General features: G+C 43.3%; 3 protein-coding genes across 10 annotated transcripts in view; 1 reads left to right on the top strand and 2 right to left on the bottom strand.

The window, feature by feature from the left end:
• Window positions 1-16,225, bottom strand: part of LOC120949411 (protein ECT2) — an 81,431-nt gene extending 65,206 nt beyond the window's left edge. For 2 of the 4 annotated variants that reach the window (XM_040366682.2, XM_040366680.2), the window contains exon 1: window positions 14,801-16,224. In XM_040366682.2, coding sequence (XP_040222616.2) covers window positions 14,801-15,101 — 301 coding nt within the window. In that variant the 5' untranslated portion in view covers window positions 15,102-16,224. Of the gene's footprint in view, window positions 1-14,800 lie in introns of all 4 variants that reach the window. The other 2 variants (XM_040366684.2, XM_040366683.2) reach the window with 2 other exon arrangements.
• Window positions 16,226-16,956: 731 nt separating this feature from the next.
• Window positions 16,957-18,688, bottom strand: LOC120952218 (transmembrane protein 43 homolog). Its single transcript, XM_040371431.2, has 3 exons — window positions 18,495-18,688; window positions 18,207-18,430; window positions 16,957-18,142 (listed from the first exon to the last, which is right to left on the bottom strand). Exons 1-3 carry the CDS (start codon window positions 18,588-18,590, stop codon window positions 17,335-17,337), a joined length of 1,128 nt encoding a protein of 375 aa, XP_040227365.2. The 5' UTR covers window positions 18,591-18,688; the 3' UTR covers window positions 16,957-17,334.
• A 2,064-nt stretch (window positions 18,689-20,752) lies between these two features.
• Window positions 20,753-24,112, top strand: part of LOC120953876 (division abnormally delayed protein) — a 129,413-nt gene continuing 126,053 nt past the window's right edge. Inside the window, exons 1-2 of one of the 5 annotated variants that reach the window (XM_040374259.2) lie at window positions 20,753-21,097; window positions 22,063-22,811. In XM_040374259.2, coding sequence (XP_040230193.2) covers window positions 22,589-22,811 — 223 coding nt within the window. In that variant the 5' untranslated portion in view covers window positions 20,753-21,097; window positions 22,063-22,588. The remainder of the gene's footprint in view (window positions 21,098-22,062; window positions 22,812-24,112) is intronic. The other 4 variants (XM_040374260.2, XM_040374258.2, XM_040374264.2 and 1 more) reach the window with 4 other exon arrangements.

Consider the following 24,112-nt stretch of genomic DNA (forward strand, 5'->3'; position numbering starts at 1 on the left):
CTGAGTAGAGATTCACTCTTTTTAGATTTTGAATAATTTTTTGTGATCACTACCACTCTTTTTGGATCTCACAGATTTCACAAATCTAACTACTGAATCACTCTTTTAGGACTCTATTCAATCACTCTCTGGGCTAATTAGCTGACACTCACTCTCTATGAGATCAACTAATTCAATCTTTGTGCTCCTTAGCGCTGACACTCTTTGGGGATTCAACTCAACCACTCTTTGTGCTGACTAGAGATTCACTCTTTTTGGATTTTGAATTACTTTTTGTGATCACTACCACTCTTCTTGGATCTCACAGATCTCACAAATCTAACTACTGAATCACTCTTTTAGGACTCTATTCAATCACTCTCTGGGCTAATTAGCTGACACTCACTCTCTAGGAGATCAACTAATTCAATCTTTGTGCCCCTCAGCGAAACACTATTTGGGGATTCAACTCAACCACTCTTTGTGCTGAGTATAGATTCACTCTTTTTGGATTTTGATTTACTTTTTGTGATCACTACCACTCTTCTTGGATCTCACAGATTTCACAATACTAAGTACTGAATCACTCTTTTGGGACTCAATTCAGTCACTCTCTGGGCTAATTAGCTGCCACTCACTCTCTAGGGATTCAACTAATTCAGTCTTTGTGCCCCTCAGCGAAACACTCTGTAGGGCTTCTACTCACTAACTCAGTGTGAACCGGAAACTCAAAATAGTGAATCAAACTGTGCAATGCATGGTGAAAAGATTCATATGAACTCTACACTCGAGCTGAGTTTAATCCATTGCTTTATTTACAAGATAAAACTCATTAACTCATCGATGATCATAGTCAGCTAATTGCAGCACTATTCCATGGAATTGGGAGTTCTGATACCACGATGATTCTAGGGGTTTCTGTCCTAAAAGTACTAATACAGTTGTAAAAACTCTTCCTTGCTGGTATGCTCACTTATTAGCACAAGAAAGCATTATACTACGGAGAATCTAAAAAGTATATCAAAAGATTCAGATAAGAGAGGAAAACAGAAATTCTGTAGATAAAATGATGCCTTAAACTGTCAAAAATAATCAAGCTACCAAGTAAGTTCATAATTTTGGTGCGAAATATTTTTTTGTTATTTCGTAATTATATCGACTTTCGGTGCTTTTAACATTAATTTACAGTTTATAATAGAGAAACAGGGGCGGTCCCGTGGTACAGTTGTCAATTCAAACGACTCAATAACATGCCCGTCATGGGTTCAAGCCTAGAATGGACCGCCCCCCGTGGCAAGGATTGACTATCCGGCTGTGTGGTAATGAATTAAGTCTCAAAATCCTGCATAGGCCGGCAAGTCCGCTTAGGACGTTACGCCAAATCGAAGAAGAATAGAGAAGCATTGAATGCTCCATAAAGAGCTATCATGCGAATACTATAAAATAATTAAACAGCTTGACAGACAAGCCAAACGAAATATTAGCTTCTCAACATTCCCGCATTCTCGACGTCACCGAAAGAATTCCAACGCATCGAAGAAGATTTGCACAAACAAATTCGAACCCAAAATACCTCACACAGGGAGCCCCGTCCTACCACAATGGAGAGGAAGGAAGTTGAAGGATAGGCCTTGATTATTCAACAAGTGCCGTAATAAACTTTTATTATTCCACCAAACATCTATCGAATAAACATAGAGAGCTGATGCTAGTACAGCTGCGGCTTCATCGATCCAATTCGACGTGCGACGAGTGTTTTTATTCAACCACCTCAATCATCCCCAGACAGGGCCGGCCTCTGGCCCAACATCAAATGAATCCTCCCCTCGTGCCAGAGGCCATCCAGCCGTCTAGTATCGTCATCATCATCATCATCATCATCATCATCATCATCATCATCAGCACCATCACTCGGAGCACAATACGCTTCTCCTCCAAAGGGGTACTGGCGGGTACTGTACCGATGTACACACACACACGCCACCCAATCTTTGCCAACACCACTGAAAAAGCACCCTCTCGCCGCCTCTACAAGTGACCGATGATAAAATTAAAGTAGCCCTCCTCTGTCTCTCCGGGTGGTCTTATTTTACTATCAAATTACTTCAAAATCCAAAACGATGGCATCGGGTCGGCTGGCACACACACACATTGGAAATGATATCGGTTTGCTCGTTTCGCCGCCGACCGTATGGAGGAAATGCCTTCGGAAGTATCCGGCGCCCGGAAACCAATTGGTAGGGATTTTAGCCGCACAGGAAGAGAGATATCCCGCCGGCCATATCGCCGGCCATGTGAAGAGCAGCTTCCGCGAATCTCCTACCAAAATGGTAGCGAAAGGGCGCATGTGACGGCAAAACGAGGAATCGTTGTTGTGGCCGGCACCGTCATCAACGAAAGGGCAGTGTAGTCGGAAGCTTATTCGAATTTCTATTTGTTCCTCTAAAATCCCGCCTGATAGTATACACCACCATCCCTGGCCCTCTGCTGTCTCCCTTTATGCCATATGCCAGTTCGATTCGATGTGCTCTTTGTGTTTGGCTATAAAAATCAAAACAATCTCGACGGGTTTGCCCCTGTCGAAGCCGACTCTGCTGACCCCACAACTACAAGTGGCGGTTAAACTACGTCCTTTTACCTCTTCTTCCCCCTGTCCGACCCCAACTGGTTCCTATTCTGATAGCTCTGTGTGTAGTTTATAGTCTAGCGAAGATGGGGGGGAGTATTCTTTGGTTTACCGCAAAATTGTACATGCTCAAAATAGTGGATCGGAGGGAAAAGGGAAAAGGATTAGTCCGCCCTGCCCCCGGGTGTCCGATCGGGACCGGGACAGAGTTTTCAGCTTTAAGCCCACACACACACCCACAGCAACCACACGACACCGCGCGCACTAGGGCTTTGCAGGGAGCGAGATGGTATATGTGGGGCTAATTCGAGGGGTAGCGATTTGCCTACGAACAACAGGCTCCGCGCGCGCCGATGCCGCCGCTAGAGAAATTGGTTCCGATAAATAGTTATGCTGCTTGCCTCTGTTTTTGCGCACACCATCTCTCTCTTTGCCCAGTCAAAACAGTTAAAGTAAGGGGATTTTGCAATGGGCTTATTTGGGCCCAGTGGGCGTGAGTGTGCAAAAAGGGAAGTCAGTATGTGGGTTACAAACCAACAGCCCAACGGCGACTGGAGAGGAGATAAAACCCTCCATGGCTGTGTGCGTGAGGGGTTGGAGCGAGCTTTAAGCGCCGCGTTTTACAGGCGAACATGGAGCAAACTTTAATGTTGGTGGGTGCTTTGGCTTTAAAAATCGATCGAGAAGAAGGGTTGTACTTTGGGTTTAAAAAGGTATTCTGTGGACTTTTGAACAAAGACGAGATTACGAGCACATTTTCTATTGAATTTAGAATAAAAGTAATAAATGTAAGACGATATTTAGCAAATGGCCGATTCAATGCACTAAATATAGTTCATTGGTGTAGTATTTAGTTGGATATATGATAAGGTCTTTCTGTATTTGTAGTATTTATCACCAGCGTCAAACAAATATTTCTCACAACTGGTTTACAAATATTGATCAATATGTACAGTCGATACAGGAATTCTGAGAAATTCAATATTAACTAAAAACGGCATTAAACGACTCTAAAAATGCATGATTTAGCAAAGTTTGTCATATGACTTCATGAGCATGCAACACACATAAATCGTACGTCAACAAATACACAACATAGTTGACATCAAACAACAGAAATTTGTTCAATTTGAATCCCAATATCACTAATCCCACTATCATGCAAAAGTAACATCGCTGACTCGTCTAACTGTGTGCCAAAAACGTTGACATAATGTTTACATACTGTTACAACAGTATGAAGAATACGCTACTACATGTAGATCACATCGTATCGTATTCGGAGAATTACCTACGGTTGGTTATGATGCTACTACTTCCCCAGAATTTATGCAAGCAACCTTACAAAAGCCCTTACAAAATATATTCTGTGGATACTTTTCGTAGATAGAATTTCGAATGATTGCCTTTTAATGCTACAGGACCTGTTTTCACCAGTCACCAATTCTATTAATTGGAATTTTGGACTTTTTGGAAGCCTGTCAAAACATTCCAACCGTTACAAAACGTTGATGGTGTACCCAATGTCGCTAAGTAACATAGATATGCGACAACGAACCGGCTGTTTTATAGTCGAAATTGATCAAACCATGAAACTCCAGGTATTTTGAATCGTTTGGTTGTCTCTCTAGGAGAAGAAGTAACCTTTCCCGAATCTCACAGCAAACCATACTTGGAAAAAAGACGAATATTTCATAAATTCAGACTTTGTGATAATAGCCCAATACGAACCGAAACTCCTTTTAGTCCAAAAACAAGGAGGTTGCGAGAAATTTCCTCTATTCGGATAATATTCTGAGATAGACTTCCAGATAGACAATATTACGCAAAAAAAAATATTCACGTGTATGCTCTGCAGTTCAACACCACTTCCTGATGCTCCTCAATCAATTAACTGCTGCCCGGCAGCAAACCGAAACTTAAATTACACACGCATGTGTTTCCCTTTATGTCATCATCTCGTCGAGGCCGGAACATTCGCAATGACGAGCAATTTATAACAGCATTATCCGAAGCATTGTTGCCCCTTTCATTTAACCCAGCCGATACGGAACAGTTTGTCCCATCGTACATATTCGCTGCTCTCCCTCCTCGCTACTGCGGCTTAATGTCGGGCTCATCCCGGAAGGTTCGAAAGACCATCGGAAATGCAGTGTAAACTGTAGTAGCGCAGAGTTTTCGGTACACACCATGTGGCTTTGCTAACTTTCGGGTGATAACTAGCGGCAAGTTTGCCTACGCTTACGCCTAAACCACCGGGGCTCCGGCTGGCTCCACTCAACAACACACGCTCTTGCGGCCGAATGCTGGAACCCGTGTGCCGAACCGTTCGCGAAATTTGCGAAACTGTAACTGCAATGTTTACCCAAACCCCCACTCCTGCTCGGCCCAAGCAGGACACACTCACTCCTCATCGCCCTCCCGGAGGCGCTTTGTAACGACGATAAAAGCCATCGTCGCCCTTGGCCGTCTTCCGCTAATGACAACGTAACAGGGGCATCACCCTTTTCGAATGCGTTTTGTGTGCTGATGACCACCACACCAAACCGAGAGACACACTGTTGAAAGGGAGCAGAGCGCACGGCTTTGGCATAATATGACAACGGTCCGAAAAAGGACAACAGAGACGCCACGCACCGCTCGTTCTCTCTGTGTGTGCGTGTTTACACAATAGGCTAAAGGTCCGCTACATCCAGACAGAGAGAGAGAGTATCAGACACGACCCCAAACTTGCACCCAATGTTTGGTGGTGATGGAGCTAAATGTCCCCACGAGTTTCCACGAGGGAGGAGGAGAGTTCGTGTCTCGCGGACCGGATGCTGTTGTGCTACCGGAGGCTGTGGGCGACTTTCAGGGGTTTTACACAACGGGACCTCCTCCGAAAGTTAGACCAAACCCCAAAACACTCTCCTCTTCCCCATTGCAATGTGTGTCTGGCTGCCCATTGCGGGAGGTGCATCGTTGACAGTTCGACCTTCGGTTGAACCGAAAGCCGGTAGGAAATAATGCAGCCTAGGCCATCGTGGCTACCGAGAAAATGTCATCCAGTGGGGCCACAGAAAACGGTAAAGTTTTGTATACAATTTAAACACTTCACCCCACATTCGTGCTGCTGCTGCTACTGTCCCGGATTCTGGGACAGGTTGCGGTGCGGGGGTCAAAGGATGTTAAACGGTACACTTCACTACCATCCTCCCAAAGCTTCCAGTTTCAGTCGCACTAGAAGTTTGGAGTTAGAGAGAGAGTGAAAGAGAAAGATTGAGCTGTAATCGGAACGGCGCTCGAATGTGTTGTCCAGAGGACGCTATTCCTGTGGGAGTCTGTGTGTGTGTGTATGTGTCCCATTCGTTCAAGTGAATGGAGCAAACTTTTGCCACAACCACGAGACCGCTCTCCTCCTCTTCCCTTGGTACCCCCATTATAGTTAAATCCTTTCGGACGCGCAACCCCCCTCTACAGTCGATCTCCAACAACAACAACAACAACTATTCAGAAAAGTTGCATTATGGAATATAAATATTGCACCCCGAAACTATCAACCAAACAACTATCATCTGCCCTGTCATTGTGTGGGTTGTTTGCCAGTTGGGCAATAGAAATCTTTTGTGGGACAATTGCATTGTTATTGTGTGTGTGTGGGATACATAAATTTAACAATCCTTTGGTGTGGCATTCAATCTAATCATATCAAGTGGTTGCTGGTTCTGTTTCCTTTACTCTATTCTTTAACTTTTTTGTTTTTGTTTTAACATTTCTTATTTAGTTTTCTAGTATTTTATTTCACGATTTTACTTTTTATTTATTTATTATTGTTTTTCTTAAAATGCATTTTTTTTCTTAATTTTCTTGTATTTTATTTCTTTCTTTTACTTTTTATTTACTTATAATCGTTTACTATGCATTTTTTCTTCAGTTTTCTTGTATTTTGTTTCTCTCTTTTACTTTCTTTTATAGTTATTATCGTTTTTTTCTTATTATGCATTTTTTTCTTAAGTTTTCTTGTATTTTGTTTATCTCTTTTACTTTTTTCGTTTTCTTTTTCGTTTATTTTCTTCGAAGTTGCTTTCATTTATACATTATAAAACTTATACTCACTCTTAAGTTACTTTTACTTACTATAAGCTTAGTTAAATAGCTAAACTTATAATCGATTTGACTACAGTATTAGACCCTCCTACAACAGCGACGACTTCATGGAGCAAAGACGAAACGGTAAAGTAAAACTTAAGTGAAAATTACGAGAAACAAATAAACTGATGCCTTTTCTTTTCCACAGCCACCCAAATTACTTGTGTTGGCGCTATTTTTTCTCAAAGAACAACTTTACCGACCTCAACGGTAAGCCAACAATTAGCACCTTTTTACAAGATGCCCCCCCAAAACGGTACCACCGCAAGCACGCAAAAGAGCAACAAAAACATAAAGGCACGCGCCCCACGCCTTGAAAGGATTAGAACACGGCACAGCCAAATGGCCGGAGATGAGACCGGAGATGATGGCCCTGTCGTCGCTCGGGTGGGTGGGTGAATGTGAGCAACCCAAGTTGACGAAAGAAGGTGGCAAAACAAGCAGCCACTACCTACTTCCTAACACACACACACACACACCAAGCGGGCTGTTGTGGACACATTTTTTAAACTTTCGAGTGATCGTGTAAACATTTTCATTCCACCGGGCCCTGAAGGAATGAAGTCACCGAGCGAAAAACGCGCTACGAAACCATTTACCTTTCCATTACCTTCTAACGCCTACATTCTAAAGTATCGCACACACGTCAAGGTTTAAAGATACGCTCCCCAAAAAAGATGCATTAATCCATCCTAACAGTAATGTAAACTTTCTTCCAGAGGATCTTTACCAACATCCTTATCCGCGACAGAGAGATGTATCAAGAAAAAAAAAGCAACAGCAAATCGAGTTTGGGAAGAAAATTTACGTTTTTCTCCGTTCATAGACAAGCATTCATCCTCCTCCATATCTCTGGAGCTCCGCTCCGCTTCTAACGAGTTAAAATTGTTCCAGAAAAACCGGACAGCGGAAGTTCTTCTTTACGGTTGCATTTGCAAAGCGCACGCAAAATCTTAACTTTTAAAATGTTGCTAAAGCGCGCGTTCTTCTCCATTCCTTACTGCAAAAAGGCCGGTAAAGGCCGTTCCCGTACCGTTATCTCATCCGTTTTGTTCCAATTCGTATCCGTATCCTTTATCCGGGCGTAATACTTCATGCCTCACGATGTTATTTTGGTGGGTGTGTGAGTGTTTGTTATCCAATGATTCTCTTTTTTTCTAATTTTCTCACCAAAAAGTTTTGTCTTTAGACACACCGGCACACGCTCCATTTCATATTTCTCGAGGAAGCCAAAGCGCTATCTCTCTTAAAGGAAGATTTTTTTTTACACTAAAGGACAAAACAAAACAAAAATCCCCAAACCGGAAGCATCCCTTTTCTCCCGAAACGGAAGATTAACCGGCCTATTAAGACAAACGAGGTGAAGAATTGCTTCGCTCGAAAAGGGGATCCTCATCCTCGCCTTTGGGGGGGGAATTGTATCCTTTTTTTTTTTGGCTTTTGGAGTATCCTTGGAGCCTTGTTTCTCGGCACAATAACCCCCTTGATCAGAAGCCAAAGGAATCCCATCAAGTCATCTTTTGCAAAAGGTGGCCGCCCCCGGAAGGAAGAAACAACTACAACAACACACAAAAAACGCTCATTTACACACACTTTTCTCGCTCATTAACATCTGCTTAGCATTCGCGCGCACCTGATGTTTCTTACCGAGAACCTGAACCCTTTTATACCCGACGACGTTTAACCTTCATGCCAACCCCCGGATCGGGCCTGGTAAGATCGGTGCTCCCATTGGAGTTCGTTACAATTTATGCAAAGTAGCATTAGTCAGAGTTTGTGACTTTCGGACGCAACATTTAGCCGAGGAGGAGGAGAAGTCCTTCCTGCCCGCCGGTCGCTGACATCACCGGTCCAAGGCGTGACGCATTACCGAATCCATCTGTTTCGCTAAATGTACGACTTGAAACAGCTCAATTGGTAAGCGTTTACATACAAGCTCCACACACACACACACACACAGGTGACAGAATACTACTCGAGTGTCTATTTTTCAACCCCTTTTTTGCATAACGTATTACTCATCTTAACTTCAATGGTTTAAAAAATGCCAAACCAAAACACCACCTTTACCTTTGTAAAGCGTAACCCCGAAAATAGATTGCCCAGGTACACAAGGTACGAATGTGAAAGATCGGTGCACCTTTCACTGCCATTTTGTCGCGTTTGAAAATCGGATGACCGTGTCCTTGTCAGCGGCTCGAGAGCACATCGCACAAATCGAGCACTGTCACTGTCAACCTGCCCCGCAGTGTTGCTATGGAAATGGTTGACCATTTTCATTCACAAAAACCCCGCGCGTCGTGGTGTGTGGAGAAGTGATACTTTACGCACTGATGTTTGGGGTGCTGAATGTGAGTCACCTTTTCCTATTGTGTCTTTGTGGTGGTGTGTCCGTGGTCAAATTTCCTTTCTAGTGTGAGATCATCGTAGGATTAAGAATTCTTTTGTGAGATTGATCATACCTTTCTGAATCTGAGATAATTTGAACTGATTCGTGATGATGTACTGCTTTCAAAAAGAGTATTATAATAGATGTAACTTTAAGTGTTGGACATTGAATAATAATTTGAATTTTATCATTTCGAACTCTATTTTAAACTGAATTACGGATAGGTTAGAAATGAACTCGTATGCATGGATAAGGCTAGTGAAATTAACATGTTTGGTCCTTCGAACCGGATTGAACCAGTGACCTATCTACACCTCTACAAATCCACACGAACTGGATTGAACTAGTGACCTATGGATCAGTGGGGCCCTTCACGATTCTAGCCAGTTTTTTTTATGGAGTTTGACAGTTGGAGGCTGAAATCATGTAAACACTCCATACACAACCACACATAAAACTAGCCTGCAATTTTCAGTCTAGATTATTCTAGCCTCAAAGCTAGAAATAGATTCGAGTACCTGCTCGAAAACATGGCAAAACAAGGTGATGTTTACATATATCCCAAGATGCATTAAAGATATCTGGCAATGGAATCCAGAATCAAAGTGTATGTAGTCCAGGTGGTCTTTTTATAACCAAATTTGAATATCACTTTTTGACAGGATGGCTTAAAACTTTCGCCCGAACAAGCTTTCTGGAGGCTTGACGAACACTCAAAAACATCTTAAAATCTTCATTCAGAAGCAGAAGCGATAAAAATCAGCCTTCTAAATTCATACACCTTGGGATAAGCCCACCTGCATATTATACCCACTTTGATAGCTGCTCGAAAACTGCTATACAATGCAAACAGCTGACAGACTGAAATTGCAGCCTACGAACTTAAAACGTAAAGGGCCCCATTATTGGAGAAAATTGTAGTTTGGGTTCATCTCGATGCAAATAATGGAGCTTATAACGAGTTTTCGATTACGTGCAATTTTATGCAAAAAATATGCCAATATTTCATACACACATACACACTATAAAGCCACAGGTTTTAATGTTTGTTGACATTTGCAACCTATAAAAAGCACTTTCGAAGAGCTTACGACACTTGACTTGATTAATATTTGTTTAAAATTGAATTCAATATAGAGCCGTTTTCTATTTCAAGCTAGAAAGCTGAAATGTTTGTCTGTCATTAGAACAAAATTCATCATCCAGGTTATTATCCCACATGATTGTTACGTTCCGCCATATTGGATTTCCCCATTTGTGTATGTACAAACAGAGATGCATTTAAAAATCCTTTTTTGTTTTCTCTTCTTCCGTTTGCAAAGACTGATAATCTTCTTCTTCTTATTTTGGCTCAACAACCGTTGTCGGTCAAGGCCTGCCTGTGCTCCACTTGTGGGCTTGGCTTTCGGTGACTTATTGATTTCTCCCCATATCAGGATAGTCTGTCCTACGTATGGCGGCACGGTCCATTTGGGGCTTGAACCCACGACGGGTATTTCGTTAAGTTGTACGAGTGATAATACTTTTATTTAATTTTAAAAAATCGATTCAAATTGTTTTATCATTTTTTTATGATTTCAGCCGCCAAATGTCGATCTTCATGTAAAAAAAAAACCTGACTAGAATTGTAAACCCTTCCCCCGAATTTAATGAAACGAGCTTTATATTCGTTTAAAATGGTAATTAAAGCATTAACAAAAATACTACAAATAGTGTAGTAGAGTTAAACGTATAACGAAACAGATTTCGAGCCGTATGATTATTTACACACAAGTTGTCGAAAAATATTGACCGAGCGCATCTGTCAATCAAGCCAATTAAGATAGACGCTTGTCGAAATGTTCATCATTTTAGCTAAATTGAGCAAAGCGGCCTTTGATGAAATAGATTTTGCTATGACAGTTGAGAATTGCTGTCCCAATACAAAGAAAATACTAGACATTTAGTCGTCTCCATGTGAAGTCTCTTATTGAAAGCAGAAATAGATTCCCTACACGAAACAATGCTGCAAACCTTCCATTTTAAACGAAGCCACTTTACCCCCTAAACCGAATTACATTGAAACTCATTTTTCTCCCATATCCCTACAGAGAAGCAAAAGTTCATCCTCCCAGTAGCAGAGTTAATATATCGTTCCCATTTTTTTCCAGGACAGTCACACACACACAAAGCTAACCATCCCTGCAACCCCTCCTAAAAACCCCCGGCAAGGCAAAAGGATGGACACACGTAATCAACCTGTTGCCCGCACCGCAAGGTGATCCTCAACGTCCCAAGCTCTCTCTTTCTCTCGCTCTCTAGCTCAATGTAAATGTACCCTTTTCATCAACCATTCACCCTTCGTCATGCTTCACAAAACCGTGCAAGTATAACGCGGCGACACAACACACGAGAAGACGCCTTTTTGCTGCCCCGGACGCAGTAGAGATAGAAGAAAAAATACGAAAAAAGGAAGACACCGCGTGAGAAAGTAGCACAAAGCTCGCTCGCTTGCCCTGCTTAGCAGCCAAAGGGGTGCCCCGCCAAAGGGGCCAAGGGGGATCCCAACAACAACAACAACAACAACGGCAACAGCAGGGAAAAAAGGGATCCCCATCCCTTCTCGCTCGCAGGGGTTTCTTCATTGCACACAACAGGTGGTGCCGCGCGCGCGCCTGCAACTACTACAAATGCTGTTTTGCTTGCTTTTGTTGGCTTCACTGGACACAGGGAAGGGGAGGGTGGGACCGTTGAGCCATTAAAATGGACAAGAAAAACACTTAACTGTTGCCCCGGTTAAACCCGCAAAAAAGCGTTCTGAGAAAAAGGGGTTTTATTTCTTAAAAATATGTTTGATTTTTGGCGAAAAGATGTGTTTTAAAATTAACATTGAACGTAACGTGTAAATATTTGCTCAATAGTTTAAACTTTCAATTTAAAATTCTGTTCCAAGAAATGATAAGAGATTGTTCAAGCAATACAGGCAAAAATAATGACTAACTTTGCAATCATACCAAACGTTTTTTTTTTTTTCGGGAAGGAAATCGAATCTCCCATCCCTCCCTGCTACAGTAGCATGACATCATAGGACTAAGCCCACCCAGCTCTGCCAACATCTTCTTTCCCCTTCCTCCCGAGCAACAAGCAACCATCACCACACCACGGTAAACCCTTCTGCCCCGCGCATACCACACTCCCTCTCTCTCTCTCTTTTTTATTGATATTTGCAAATACGTCAGCGGCGGCGTCCGGGAGTCAGAATTCGTATTTCCGAAAGGAATGTGAAATAAATGTCGGTGTGGTACATTGAGACAAAGCAGAATATTTCAGCTTCAACGCAACATGACGCAAAATGCACATACGCGCACGCACGCACGCACACACACACACAAAGGCACTGAAAGTCGCTCTGGAGGTGAGGTTTTTTTGTTTATTGGTGATGCTTTCCACCACCGCCAGGGAGTTGATATGTGTTCAGTGTGGTGGGTGGATGGGTTGGTGGGTAACAACAGCCTTTTGGTTTTGTTGTTGCTTTGTATTACAGAAAAACAAATAAATGTTTGAAGCGTGCGATGTTATGAAGAAGATAGACGGGTGTGGGGAAGTCTTTTGAGGCCTATCACATGATTTTGATGAAAAAAATTAAAATGCCTAAGATACAAGATAAGGATGGAGAGGAAAGGGAGAGTTCATATTGCCGATGAAACAATCAAGAAATAATTAAAAAAAACTGGCATAAATAATTCAAATTCAATTAAAGAAATTCATGAAATTTAGCAAAAGAGCATTGAGTCGGTACAATAACAGTTAAACAATAACTAATTTAATGGTTTGAAATGAGAGCAAAAACATAGCCGAACTATAAACAAAAAACAGAGAGAAACCAGTTCTAATTTAGAAGAAAAATTAACAAAAATCAAAACAAAACTGTTTCAAACAAGAAATTGGAAAGGCTAATGCAAAGGAAAAAATGAACACAAAACTACAAAAAAAAGAAAATTGTCTCGAAAAAAGCAATGTTTAGCAATTTAAAATTTACAATAAATTTGCTTAACAATAACAAAAACCAAATGCAAAATAAAAGGGAAAAAAACAAAAACATCTTTTTCCTTCATTTAAACTCCAAAATCATGCCCATAAAACGCCAAACATGTTCATATTAGTGGTGGGAGCTCGGAATCGGACCTACCCGATTCCGATTCCGTGTTCGGAATCGATTCCGGAATTGATTCCGATTCTGGAATCGATTCCGGAGCCGATTTCGGAGCCGATTTCGGAGCCGATTCCAGAACCGATTCCGGAGCCGATTCCGGTGCCGATTCCGGAGCCGATTCCTCGAGCCGATTCCGAAGTTGATTTCGCAGTTGACTACGTAGCCGATTCCAGAGTTGACCCCGGAGCCGATTCCGGAGTTGACTCCGGAGCCGATTCCCGAGTCGGCTCCAGAATCGATTCCGCGATCAGAATCGGCTCCGGAATCGGAATTGACCTGGGAATAGCTATTTGCCCTGATAACGGAATCAAAATTGACTCCAGAATTAGAATTAGCTCCGGAATGTGGATTAGTTTTTGAATTGAAAAAAAAGAAGTATTAGAAGCGAAATCAGTCCGGGCATCTCAATAAGAATGGATCGTTTACAAGTAATTTTTGATTTTTTGCGGTTATTAAAACGTAGTATGATTTGACCCAAACGCCTATTTTTATTGCGATGCCGAAGCTGAAGCCGTTTCTAATATAGGAGCCAATTCCGATTCGAGAGTTGATTTCGAATCCGAAACTGATTCCAATTCCGGAGTCGAATCCGGAACCGATTCCGATTCCGGAGCCAATTCCGGAATCAATTATGGAGCCGATTCCGGAACCAATTCCGGAGTCAATTCCGTTTCCGGAATCGATTCCGGAAACTGATCCCGGACCTATTATCCGGAATCGATTCCAGAAAACTGCGGAGCTAGCCGGAATCGATTCCGACAAAAACTTCATTTTTCCCATTACTAGTTCATATTTCTCCTCTTTGTGCTCTGCATCATTGAGCATACTTATGCTCCTTGTTCTTCGTTCTCTACCATTATTCTCTTTCATTTTTCTTTTCTGTCTCTCTCGCGCACAGAAGCGCACAATTTTCGTTCAAAATCGTTACAAGTAATCGTTAAGTTTGAAGGAGCCCGGGAGGGAAGGAAGTGCAAAAGGGAATGGTTGGAATTTCCTTACCAATTTGGTAAATAACCAAAAACCAAAGCGCACATAACACACACACACACAAGCATCCCGAATGGTGGTGAGTCAACACAATTGCCAAAAACAACCAGCATAAAGCGTAAGGGTAGAAGAAGGGAAGAAAAATAGAACCAACATGTAAATACGGCCACAAAACGGGACACGGAAGAAGCATAACCCAGATTGAAGGAGTAAACGAGATGAATGGAAGAGGGAAAAAAGGGGAAAGAGAAAGATGTATGCAAAAGCGAACGAAACAGAAGCGCTCGTTTGCTGATGCGACAGCATCGAAATGGCAAAGCGAGGAGTGAGCGAGCGAGAGAGAGCGAGAGATGTCATCATAGGAATGTTGTTATGGTAACACATACTCTCGCTCGCTTACGCAGGCGCGCGCTTGCTCGCACACACAAGCGCTCAAAAGCCTTCTAAGCCTGCTCTAACACGACACACGGAGTGGCGTTGTCCTGTGGGGAGAACTTACCTTCCACATTTCCAGCTGACAATGATGGTGGTGGTGGTGGAAGCCCTGTCGCCATCAGCATCGCCGCCGCACCGTTGATGGGCTGCTGGTGCTGTTGTGGTTGTTGCTGCTGCTGCTCCACGGCCGTTGCCGTGTTTTCGATCGGTTGTAATGGATTCTTCTGCTGCTGGCACGCTGACAAATGCGTGATCGGGATCAATTTCTTATCGGCGGTTAGGCCGGTTTCGCCCGTCTCGCCACCGCCGATGCCACTCGACATTATGCTAACCTTCTTCTCACGCAGCGATAATGATTCTTTCATCGTTTCGGGGACACACAAAAAAAGGACACGATGCGCGACGTTGTTGTTGGTGGTGGTGGTCGTTTGCACAGCAAACGGTGAATTACACACACACACACACACACACTTTACCACAGGGTCAGTGCACTTGATTTCGCATTAAAATGTGCAGCCACAGTTGATGCACAGTTAGATGTCTTTTCGTTTCTTTTGATTTCTTTTAAATTATGTTCAGCTCGTTACCATCGGAATGTAGTTAGTTGTTTTCTTTAGCGTTTTTCTGCAAGAGAAAGACAGGCGCCTTATCACGTCCACTGATGGTGAGAGTACGATGGGCCCGATCGTTCGCGAAGAAGAGATTATTTCATTTCAGTTGTCGCGACACAGCATACTTTTTTCTCCCTTCTTGCCAAATTGAAACCAATCGCTGCGAACGGCTCATACCACACGCACACACACACTCACACACTAACACAAACACTGCGCAGCGAACACATTAACACACACCAGCTTGCACAGAGGCGCCCATGAAGCACAGCCTACCGGAGGCTTGTGCTTATGCTGCGTGCGCTCACGCTTCCTTCCTCCTCACAGGTACAAGAAACACACTGCACACACACACTCATACACAAGCACTCTGAACCCACTTTTGAGAACAGGTTTTTCTTACCTCACGGAAAAACTGCACTGGCTTAAGAAAAACTGCACACACACATACACACACACGCACAAATGCACTAAATCTTGCAGTTTGCTCCGTTTTATTTTACTGTAAAAATGCACGCGTTCGAGCCACACAGCAGGAAAATGGGATGCGAAGCCCTACTACGACCGGGACGCGCACTTTTCGCACCTGAACTGGGAGCCCCCTTGCCGCACCACGCCGCCGGGGGAAAATCAACGCAAGCGACGCGACCGTAATTTTACCGATGATGATGACGATGATGCCTTCTCGCGAAAAACTGCACCATAGTTTGCCTGGGGAGAGGAGTGTTCCGTCACACGCATTCACTGTACCAACAACGCCGGAACCGTACCGCCCGGGATCTTTCGCGATCGTGCGCGACGCACTTTACGAGAGCGATTGTGTGTGTTGCCCTGCTTCGCTTGGCAGTTGTGTTGCGGCGGGTTTACGGTTGTTTTTTTGAAAGTGACAGCTGGCGGACAGCTCCAAGCGCACGCTGGGGCGAACCGTGCGGACATGCGGAAGGGGAAATTTTTATTTCGAGGAATTAGTTTTCTATTTATTTTGCCTTCAATTTGTTGAAAATTAGTGGGTGAAGGCGTTTAAAAAATTACCTATTATTTTAAACGGTATTTTAATGGTGTCTGTTGGTGATAAGAGTTTTATTTAATCTGGTTTCATTTATTTTTGAATATCCATTGGTAAAATTTTTTTTATGATTCAAGAATCGCTGCAGATTACGAGAAGCACAATCGAGGTCCAAAAGAGACAATTTTATCATTTATTTGTCATTATTAAAATCGTTATAAAACTAATTCGCCTCAATTTTGCTGCAGTCAACCACTGTGTGCATCGAGCTCTAGTACTGCACAACTGACAGACGTGTGACAGTGCTGCCAGTTGACGCAGGGCTTGAATAAATTTGAAATAACGGCTGGAACGCTTCGTCCTAGCCTGACAAAATCATTGTTTTATTTAGTTAAATAATGTCTAAATGTGCAATCTTCACTTTATAAGGAATAAATACCACATTATCCGTCATATTATTTTAAAACCAATGGAACTTAAAAAAAGTATTCCGTTTAAGATCTATATTCCATCGGTCCCGTGCAAATGGAGTTGATCGTTGATGGTTGACCCAAGATTTTTTGTTGGTTGTTTATGCTAGAAATGTAAAACTAGTATTGCTCATTAGGTGCTAAGTGCAAAAACATTCGCAGTGTTTTATTTACTGCTATTTTATGCTATCAACATGATTGTAATGGTAGAATCCTTTTTTATCGAATCTTTATTGTCTTGAAACGTGTGAGTATTGATGCTCTTTCACTCAGTTCCATTTACTTATGAGTAACAATTGAAGTTTGATTTCTTAAAAAAAGTATTTATTATAATTAATTTAAGGAATAAGTTTCCCTTTTAAAACACTAACTCAAAGAACGCAATTAACACTCAAATGACAAAATCAGGTTAATGTATCACAAAACAAAGAAACCAGTTAAGAACACGATTTGGTTAAAACTTACATCCATATGTTACGCTAGTTAAAATTGTTTCCCATCCTCACACTCCTCAATCCATCCGCTGATAGCTGCCCATAATACCGCGTGCACAGTACAGGAACGGTGACATGGCCGCAAACAGCAACCCGCCGCCCAGCCACGGCCGATGCACGATCCACGCAATCGAAACAATCACGAGCGCCACCGAAAACGACATCATGATGTTGGTCGACAGGGTAAAGTGAGTGTCGGGCAGGAACAGCCGCACGAGCCGGTGCTCCCTGGCCAGATGCTGCATGATCGTGGCACTGCAAATGGTGGCGAAAAACAGCAACATCCAGCCAATGAACCGTATGCCCCACGTGTTCATCCGTTGCTGCTGGTGCTCGAAGCGGAAGATTTCGTGCAGATTGTGCTCGCCCGGTTCGAGCAGCAGCACCTTGCGGAAGTGCGTCGATTCGTACGGTATTATTTTACCGTGTTCCAGCTTCCCCACCACGGTCACGTACGAGCCTTCCAGCCCGGCGTACGCAAACTGTATCCGTATGTCACCGATTTCCGGGTTCCAAATGTCGTTACAGTGATAGTACAGCCCCGAGTGCATCCTCACCGATGGGTCTTCCGGTCGCGTGTCGGATGTGACCTCCTGGAAGGTTTTGAAGCGTTCCTTCGCTACGGCACCCAGCTCATAGGGGCCGACGTGCACATGCTCGGACAGATGGACGGTGGAGTCGATCGGAAAGGACGTGGGATTATGATGCCCGGTGCGTATGTAGAAGCTGCGATAGTCGACCAGTTCGTCGCGCCACTCTCTGTTGTAGAAGTACGATCTGTCCTCCGTTTCGACCGTTGCGACGGATTCACCGAAACGGTTTTCCCTACAAAAATGAACATAAGATAAGTTGATCTGATTTTGATTGGTTGCAAACGACATTTTCATACACTGTTTCCTCGACCCACTGGTACATCTGAACGCGTCTTTTCAGCTTCACCGCCTGCACCTGGATGTTGTAGTCCGGTTCGGTTAGCGGCTCACCCGTCGACAGCGCACCATTGAGATGAATCAAGCGTCCTTCGTATTGTTTTTCGTACGGCTCATCGGCTCGCACTGTGACTGCATCATTCAGGGCCTCATCTAACGATAAAAGAATCCGAATCGTTCGACCCTACGGAAATTGCAGTGAGTGGTGTGAAACGATCAAGAAATTCTTCATTTTCTGCTACCCCTACCTCGTTCCAGATGAGGATGGTGGAGCCGGCAAGTAGCAGCACGGCACCGAACAGTGTTGCTACCCAGCAGGATTTGAGCGCATCTGTGAATCTCATCTTAAGCAGAGTATTTTCCTGCTTTTCACCACGGAACTGCAGAAAAGGCGTTGCATTGAAGGCGTAATCGCCCAACTTTTCACCGGTATGTTGTTTATTTTCGTTATGATTGACATTCGCATGATTTGACGGCTCTTCGTTGTCAGCTGTCAGATGCCATAAAGTTGCACACAGTGGGTGATACTCGTTAAGGATTTTTAAATATTTTATAGCATTTCCGTTGGATTTCAGGAGAGTGCGAAAGAGGTTTTTGATAAATTACGCTAGTTTTAACGACATTGACCTTTATTTTTTTTTATTACAAGCGCTTTAAACAATTATTACAGTGTCTTTTACATACACCCATGGTGAAACAATGCTGCGGTATATATATTTTTATTATAAGAAGGAAGGATAAAATACATTATCAAATTAGAGAAATTTAATCAACATTTCGGTTTAGAAATCCAGTCTGAACTCATTGGTTGAACTTCAATCACCGACAAACCGACGTGACACTTCGAACAAAATGAGCTTCAAAAGTTGTCTCCTTATTTCAAATGAAAATACGTTAAACACTAGCGCCATCTCTATAATGATTCGCTTACTACACTGACACAGAGAAGAAACTGCTAAATCCCCTTTTTGTTTTTCTTCGCAAATTCCAATGCGTATTGTTTTATGTACTTCTCACATCTTTTCTCACATCTTTTCTGATTTGGAAACTAATAAAATGATTTTCCTGGGTGTTTTGTCCAAGAATTCTCACAAAATCTTGCCTCACACTTCCTTCGCAATTTGTATTTAGAAAAGTTGTTTACATCGAAGCAGCAGTGAACAGAGCTTACTTTGACAGAAGTGATCGCCTCACTGGTAAATGACAGTACTTTCGTGTGGGACACTTTTGTAACGCCAGTTTCACGTCGGTTTGTCGGTGCTTCAATTCCCAGCCAACTATTGAATATGTAACTTTTTAGTTGGCACGTTTTTCCATAAAAAAATGAAATTTTTCATGGCATGCCATGAGATTTTTGTGAAATTTCCAAAAAAAAAGGTTTTCCCATACAAAGGCATGCTTTTTAACTAAACTGTCAGCCAACTATAAAACGTTCAACTAAAAAGCATGCCAACTAAAAAGTGTTCAACTATTGAATATTCTGACTGTATAATATCCTTTTTTATGCAGTTTTTTTCCTTCTTTGGATACATTTTGAAAATTATAGTATTTTGGAAGAAAGGTTGAAAGGCAATTTGTTTGAAGTATTGAAGATTAATATAAAAAAGTAATTTTCCAGTCATGTTTCACCAAACAGTCAGCTCGTGCTTCACATGTTGTCTGTAAACTTTGTGATAATAAAAGCCCAAATGCATAAGTATAAAAGATGAGTTCAACACCAACTTTCAATTGACTAAATCGGAAAAAATTAATGGTTCTAAGAGGAGAAAAAAGCTGTCAACCTATGAAGTAAAGAGTCATATACGGGTCTTGAACCGTATTTCGCAGACCACTGCTCTTCTGGAACCCAGATAGGCTGGCCGTTGGAGCGTCTTTAAAATAAATTATGATTCTGTTACCTATGAAGTTGTATTAGTTTAATCTAGTAGGCAGCAGTACTATGTGTATGCGAGTTACGGAATGATTCCACCCTTCAATGTCCCTCATTAAAATCTTATACCTTCCGGTTTTGCTATCCCATATCGAGTTTTTGCAGATCTTTATTTTAAACCGCATTTAAAATGCATCTAAATATTTGCCCTTTTTTCGTTACTTCTTCAATAAAATCATCGATTCAATCAGTGCGGGTGTGCGCAATGAGATTAGCTAACACGCAAAGAATCTTTCTGAGCAAATATTCTTCGCCGTGCAGCCTAACGCACTGGTGCAAGCAGGAGCGACAAGCAAATGCATACGAGAGAAAAAAAATAATTTGCTCGCTCTCTGTTTGAACACGATTTGCTCGGCGTGCGAAATTGCGAGAGTGCGCTGAACAGTCCGCCGATGAGTGCAAGCAGGAAGGCTACACAAATTAGAGCGAACTGCAACGTGTTTCTCTCTCGGCAACGGTTTTGTTGCTTGGGAAGATGCCGTCCTCTCCTGCAGCTCGCTCACACTCTCGCGTTCTCTCGCTCTCTTCACGACAAAAAGAGAGAAAGAAAGAGATAGAGTGAGTATTAAGGTCTTCCACAGCGGTGCGTACTCTTAGTTGTTTCCCCTTACGCGAACGGAACGGACGTGTGTGCCCGTACTTGCGTGGCCAAAACTCATCGTTTCAGTGTTGTAGCGTTTGTTCATCTTGACTGCTGCTGCTGCTGCTGCTGTACCGTGTTATACTCTGTTTTCACCCGGAGCGCAGGGAGCAAAAAGGGACCTGGTAGAAAGATGTTCGCCTCACCGTGTCTACACTAACGGGTGCGTGTTTGTGTATACAGTCAGTTTCTTCAGGAATCTTCTCGCACGGCCGGTAGTAGCATTCTCGTCCTCTACACACGGTGCAAAGTGCGTCAGCAGCAGGAGAAATATCTTGAAGGTTATTTGCTTGAACATACAGCCACACACACTCACGCACACCCGCACGCCCGTACCGAACACACGCAGCGTAGTGTGGAGGGTTTTGATTGATACGTGTGTCCTAATAAAAACAAAACACAAGTGCAAAACAGAGCAGGCCTCGCCAGTTCTCGCAGCGAAAGGCAGCACACCAGCGAGACGCAGCCCCCGTAGAAACGATTTCTTGCACGCAGGTCGTCACTATCAGGAAGTTGTGCAAAAGTGCTGTTGCGTGCGTGTGTGTATGTTGTTTCTAATTGCAACAAATCTAAAGTGGAGAAGAAACAACAACGCAGCGAGAACGTGCAAATCCTCCTCTTGCCGGCTCCAAAGACGAAGCTGTCCGTGCGTGTGTGTGTGTGCATGTTTTGCTGTGTGTGACTGTGTGTGTCTTCGTGGCCGCGAGTCTTGCGGCGGCGTAGAACCACGAAAACCACGTAGAACGGAATGGGAGAGGTAGAGCAAAAGGGAGGAAGGAAGCGAAAATTGCATCAACAGATATGCAAGAGCAACAACAAAAGTGCATTTCTTAATACAAGTGTGCGCGCGTGTGGATGTGTGGATGAAGACGGGCACACTTAAGTGGTGTGTTGTGCAGCAAGTGCGCGGATTCTTCTTCTACAGCGAGATAGAAACGAGAGCAATCAGATGAGAAGAAGGAAAGAGAGATAGAGTGTGAGAGAGAGAGAGAGAGAGAGAGAGAGAGAGGGAAGAAGGGCGAGAAGCAAAAACGTCATCTTCATCAGCTGATGCTGCACAAGTGGTTTTTCTTGTGTGCTTGTGTGTTCGCTGTGCACCGACTACCGGGAAGGGAAAGGATTTGCTTTCCGCTTCCCTATCATATTAGTGTACCTGTTTTTTGTCTTTAATTTTAAAATCAAATTCCTAATTATTTATTTTCAAGGTTTTTCATGTTGTTTTTTTTTCTTTTTCAATATTAAATAGCATTAAAAAAAACATAACTAGTAGCAGACCCCATCCTGTGTGAAAAGTGTGTCCCATGTGTATGGTGCAATAGTGCAATTGCGAATTCCCCCTCTTACCCCTTCCTACCCCTTACCGCGGGGGGAAGGTTCATCGTATCCGTGGCCGTCGTGTGTCTTTTTTCCGTGATTCGGTTGAACGCGTAGTAGTAGTCGTGGTGGTTAAATGGTCTTCGTTCGGTCCTCTCGATCAAAGCAATCCGTGCGCGTGTATGTGTCGCTGTGTGGGTTAGTGTATTGTTGTGTACAGTGCGTTTTGGGGCTGTGAAGTGTGCATCTGAAGCTCAGAAGTGGCTCAAAAAAAGTTTGAAAAAGCTGTGAATTAAAAGGGTGAAAATTTGGTGTTGTTTTGTCCCCACCGAAGGGTGAAAATAGTAAGCGTGTGAAAACATCCCGGTTTTCCCGGTCCGATTTAATATAGTGCGATCCCGATCCCGAGCGCGCGGGTGGATTACGTGTCGTTTGCGCCGCTGCAAGAGCGAACACCCATGGCCCGGCTTATCCTCGTGTGGCTCGCCCTGTGCGCTGCCACCGTCCTTGCGAGCGGATCGGCCGTGCCGCCGTCGGCCTGGTCGTCGCGGGTGCACCGAACGGCCCGGGATACGATGGGCGATGGGCGGGACCACCATGCCGCCGCCCAGCCCCGCTCGATGCTGTCCTGCGACCGCGTCAACAACTTCTTCTCCTCCATCAATGTAACCGTCAGTCAAGGTAATGCCTCCCCCTGTCGCCTCTAGGAGAGAAACAAAAAAAAAAAAACCGCGCCTGCATGTACGCTATACCGCATTACATTTCGGGTGTTTTAGCGTTGCAAGATCCGGCACACGAGAGCGAAATCGATCGGAAATTATGCTTTTGATGGGTGTGAAGGGGGTTGTTTTTTTGTTATTTTTCGTGCTGGCATCACATTTCCGCAAATTCTTCTTAAACCACTTTTCCCCCTTTATTATTCTTTTTTGCCTGCCGTGTGTGGCAGACGTGCGCTGGTAGCAAGGAAGCGGAAATGAGTCATACTTTTTACAGTTTTTGGTTTTTTTTCTTTGAGGAAAGTCGAAGGGGTGAAAACTTCTGTGTGTGTGATTTACCTAGTCCAGAGCCCTTAAGAATGCTTACCTGCTGCCTGCGGGGGTTCATACTCATAATCAGTGTGGTATATTGGAACGGAAAACATAATCCGGGAAATGGGCAAGGGGTGGCAGTAGCTGCTCGGGAAAATTGCATTGAAAATTTTGCTTTCAATCAAAACTTTCGATTAAATCAGAAAAGACAACAAAAAAACTCACTTTACTGGAGAAGGGTTTTTCTTTTTCGTGCGATAGAATCAAATTTTAACCAATCCTACTGCTCCGAAGGTTTGAAATGTGTTGCGTGACCTTTGACCTCTCCTTACTGCAAGGCTACGGGGATTGGAAAACGGGTGTCAAATTTGCACAATTTTTGTGATCGATTGCGTGCCACCGGGAATGTCGGTGTTGGGTAAAAAATAATATTGAAACAAATAAAAAATCCATACCGCGCTGAGTGGGAAATTCGTTCCCACTCTGTTCAGTATCAGATCCTTCAATTATGGCTTCATGTTGCTGCTGCTGCTGCTGCTGCTATTGAATGATTGATATCTTCCAAAACAACCATCAGTAGCTCATGATTTACCTTTTTTATATATATTTTGACTGTCTCAAATTGTTTCAAAAAGAAATCCGTTCTTCGTTTTTTTCTTCTTCTGTGGCGTAAATTCCTCCCTCATAATGTTGCGCATGTTGTAATCCGTGCCATTTAAAAAAAGGGCTCGGCAGTGTCGGATCATCCCTTTCCTTTACGCTCTCAATTTCCCCCAACCCCCGCCCTGCGGTTGTCCCAAAATTGATTGCTGTCACGTGGCAGCGGAATGTTTTCTATTTCGCTTCCCTCGCAAACGCCCGGAACCTCGTGTTTGATGTTGAAGGGTCGAGCCGGTTGGTTTCGATTTTATGTTGCTCTTTAAATCGGCATTAAATGATTTGTAGAGTGGTAGG

The sequence above is a fragment of the Anopheles coluzzii genome, chromosome 2 (genome assembly GCF_943734685.1).
Source record: "Anopheles coluzzii chromosome 2, AcolN3, whole genome shotgun sequence".
NCBI classification, from domain to species: domain Eukaryota; kingdom Metazoa; phylum Arthropoda; class Insecta; order Diptera; family Culicidae; genus Anopheles; species Anopheles coluzzii.